This window comes from Lagopus leucura, unplaced genomic scaffold (assembly GCF_019238085.1).
Source record: "Lagopus leucura isolate 7727_CA_CO unplaced genomic scaffold, USGS_WTPT01 34300-0_obj-0_obj, whole genome shotgun sequence".
NCBI lineage: Eukaryota > Metazoa > Chordata > Aves > Galliformes > Phasianidae > Lagopus > Lagopus leucura.
In genome coordinates, this window is record NW_024966977.1 from 4,321 (window position 1) to 8,087 (window position 3,767).

The 3,767-nt window shown below is 60.1% G+C and overlaps 2 protein-coding genes across 3 annotated transcripts; both read right to left on the bottom strand.

Annotated features, from left to right (window-relative positions):
- Positions 1-2,712: 2,712 nt before the first annotated feature.
- On the bottom strand, positions 2,713-3,204 carry LOC122192899 (SUMO-interacting motif-containing protein 1-like). 2 transcript variants are annotated; one of them, XM_042893583.1, is made up of 2 exons: positions 3,018-3,204; positions 2,713-2,933 (listed from the first exon to the last, which is right to left on the bottom strand). In XM_042893583.1, the coding sequence occupies exons 1-2, from the start codon at positions 3,202-3,204 to the stop codon at positions 2,713-2,715; spliced, it is 408 nt and encodes a 135-aa protein (XP_042749517.1). The 2 variants fall into 2 exon arrangements, with proteins under 2 accessions (XP_042749517.1, XP_042749516.1); XM_042893582.1 differs by having other exon boundaries at positions 2,713-2,975.
- Positions 3,205-3,310: 106 nt separating this feature from the next.
- On the bottom strand, positions 3,311-3,733 carry CYHR1 (cysteine and histidine rich 1; the record flags this gene model as incomplete). The annotated part of the gene is made up of 1 exon (XM_042893584.1): positions 3,311-3,733. A coding segment is annotated over one exon (417 nt), but the record flags the coding sequence as incomplete, so codon positions are not given.
- Positions 3,734-3,767: the final 34 nt, after the last annotated feature.

Consider the following 3,767-nt stretch of genomic DNA (forward strand, 5'->3'; position numbering starts at 1 on the left):
TGCCTGCGTGGTGTCACCCAATGGCGTCGTCTCGAAGTGTCACGTGATGATGGAACTGGGAGGGACTGGGAAGGAACTGGGAAGGAGCTGGGATGAACTGGGAGGGAACTGGGATGAACTGGGATGAACTGGGAGGGACTGGGGAGGGACTGGGATGAACTGGGAGGGACTGGAACTGGGGGTGGACTGGGATGAACTGGGAGGGACTGGGGGAGAAATAGGAGGGAACTGGGAGGAACTGGGATGAACCTGGGATGAACTGGGAGGCAACTGGGATGAAATGGGAGAGAACTGGGAGGGAACTGGGCAGACTGGGAGGCAATGGGGGAGAACTGGGAGGGAGGGGGAGGGAACTGGGAGGAACTGGGAGGAACTGGGAGGGACTGGGAGGGACTGGGATGAACTGGGAGGGACTGGGAGAGAATGGGGAGGGAACTGGGATGAACTGGGCAGACTGGGAGGATACTGGGGGGAACTGAAATGAAATGGGAGAGAACTGGGAGGGAACTGGGGAGGGACTGGAAGGAACTGGGATGAACTGGGATGAACTGGGAAGGAACTGGGAAGGACTGGAACGGGGGGTGGACTGGGAGGAACTGGGATGAACTGGGAGGGAGTGGGAGGAACTGGGAGAGACTGGGATGAACTGGGAGGGAGTGGGAGGGGAACTGGGATGAACTGGGAGGGAACTGGGATGAACTGGGAGGGATTGGGAGGAACTGGGAGGGACTGGGATGAACTGGGAGGGAGTGGGAGGAACTGGGAGGGAACTGAGATGAACTGGGAGGGACTGGGAAGGAACTGAGATGAACTGGGAGGGACTGGGATGAACTGGGAGGAACTGGGAGGAACTGGGAAGGAACCATCTGAAAATTTCCCCTTTGTTTTATTTGACTGTAAAACACGGAGAGGAGAAACGGCCCTGGGAGCCCAAAATGGGGGCGCAAAGTCCTCCAAGGGACCCCAAGGTCCTCCAAGGGACCCCAAATGGAACTGGGGGTCCTCCGGGGGTCCCCAAAGTCCTCCAAGGTCCCCAGAGTCCTCCAGGGGTCCCCAGAGTCCTCCAAGGGACCCCAAGTCCTCCAAGGGATCCCAAATGGCATTGAGGGTCCTCCGGGGGTCGCCAAAGTCCTCCAAGGGACCCCAAGGTCCTCCAAGGGACCCCAAATGGAACTGGGGGGCCTTCGGGGGTCTCCAAAGTCCTCCAAGGTCCCCAGAGTCCTCCAGGGGTCCCCAGAGTCCTCCAAGGGACCCCAAGTCCTCCAAGGGACCCCAAATGGCATTGAGGGTCCTCCAGGGGTCGCCAAAGTCCTCCAAGGGACCCCAAGGTCCTCCAAGGGACCCCAAATGGCATTGGGGGTCCTCTGGGGGTCCCCAAAGTCCTCCAAGGTCTCCAGAGTCCTCCAGGGGTCCCCAGAGTCCTCCAAGGGACCCCAAGTCCTCCAAGGGACCCCAAGGTCCTCCAGGGGACCCCAAGTCCTCCAAGGGATCCCAAATGGCATTGGGGGTCCTCCAGGGGTCCCCAAAGTCCTCCAAGGGACCCCAAGTCCTCCAGGGGACCCCAAGGTCCTCCAGGGGACCCCAAATGGCATAGAGGTCTTCCAGGGGTTCCCAGAATCCTCCACGTGACCCCAAATGTCACCGGGGGTCCTCCAAGCGTCCCCAAATGTCACTTGAGGTCACCCAGGCCATTCCAAGAATGTCCCCAAGTTGTCACTTCAGTCCTCCAAGCACTCCAGGAGTGTCCCTTCAGTCCTCCAAGATGTCACTTCAGTCCTCCAACCACTCCAGGAGTGTCACCTGGGTCCTCCAAGATGTCATTTCAGTCCTCCAACCACTCCAGGAGTGTCCTTTCAGTCCTCCAAGATGTCACTTCAGTCCTCCAACCACTCCAGGAGTGTCCCTTCAGTCCTCCAAGATGTCACTTCAGTCCTCCAACCACTCCAGGAGTGTCACCTGGGTCCTCCCAAGTTGTCACTTCAGTCCTCCAAGCACTCCAGGAGTGTCCCTTCAGTCCTCCAAGATGCCACTTCAGTCCTCCAACCACTCCGTGAATGTCACTTCAGTCCTCCAAGTCACATTGGGGTCCTCTGGGTGTCCCCAAGGTGTCACCAGGGATCCCTGCCTGTCCACGAGATGCCACTGAGGTCCTCCAAGATGTCACCGGGGGTCCTCCAACCACTCCATGACCACTGTTAAGGTCCTCCAAGGTGTCACTGGGGTCCCCAAGGTGTCACTGGGGTCCTCCAAGATGTCACTGTGGGACCTCCAACCACTCCAGGACCACCACCAGGGTCCTCCAAGGTGTCACCTGGGTCCTCCAAGGTCACACCGGGGGTCCTCCAACCACTCCATAACCACCATTGGGGTCCTCCAAAGTCACCAGGTCCCCAACCTCTCCAGAAATGTCACCAGGGTCCCCCCAAGGCCTCACTGGGGTCCTCCAGAATCTCACTGATGTCCTCCAAGGTCTCACCGGGGTCCTCCAAAGCATCACCAAGGTCCTCCAAGTCATCACCAGGGTCCTCCAACCTCTCCATAACCACCGAGATCCCCCAGAATGTCACCTTGGGGGGGTCCCCAACCTCTCCAGAAGTGTCACCGCGGTCCCCCAAGGTGGCACCAGGGTCCTCAAAAGCATCACCAGGGGTCCTCCAAGTCATCGCTGAGGTCCTCCAGCCTCTCCATAACCACCGAGATCCCCCCAGAGCATCACCAGGGGTCCCCAACCCCTCCAGAAGCATCACTGGGGTCCCCCAAGGTGTCACCAGGGTCCTCCAAAGCATCACCAAGGTCCTCCAAGTCGTCAACAGGGTCCTCCAGCCTCTCCATAACCACCGAGATCCCCCCAAAGCACCACCAGGGGTCCCCAACCCCTCCAGAAGCATCACTGGGGTCCCCCAAGGTGTCACCAGGGTCCTCCAAAGCATCACCAAGGTCCTCCAAGCTGTCACCAGGGTCCTCCAAAGCACCACCAGGGTCCTCCAAGCTGTCACCAGGGTCCTCCAACACACCACCAAGGTCCTCCAAGTCGTCGCCGGGGTCCTCCAGCCTCTCCATAACCACTGAGATCCCCCCAAAGCACCACCAGGGGTCCCCAACCTCTCCAGAAGCGTCACCAGGGTCCCCCATGGTGCCACCAGGGTCCTCCAAAGCACCACCAAGGTCCTCCAAGTCGTCGCCGGGCTCCTCCAACCGCTCCATCCCCCCAAAACGTCACCTGGGGGAGGCCGGGGTTCCCCGACCTCTCCATAAACGGGGGATGGGTGAAGACGGAAGGCTGGAGAAGGAGCTGGGGGCCCCACGGCGGGCGCCTTCACTTCTGTCTCTGGAAGAGGAAGAGGCGCAGGTTGATGTTTTTGGCCGCCAGCAGTTTGTTGCACTCCACCGAGTCGACGATGGGCAGCGGGACGTAGTCGGTCTCGTTGCTCTCGTTGGTGAAAACGAAGTGGTAAATGACCGGGTTGATCTGGACGTCGTCGTAGGGACCCTCGAGGAGGAGGAAGGAGCATTCGAGGGGGGAGCTGACTTTGCTCTTGAGGATGAGCTGGAAGGACAGCGTGCGCTTGCACGACAGGTTGGGGTTGCGCTCGGAGTCGTTGACGCGAGCCTTCAGCACCCACGTCTGGTTGAGGACCGTCAGCCGCTGCGTCTCGTAGTACAGCCGAGTGATGAAGTCGTCCGTGCGGTAAGGGCGGAACTGAACCTCTGTGCGGGGGGAGAGCAGGGGGTGAGGGGGGCAATGGGGGCAATGGGGGCATTGGGGG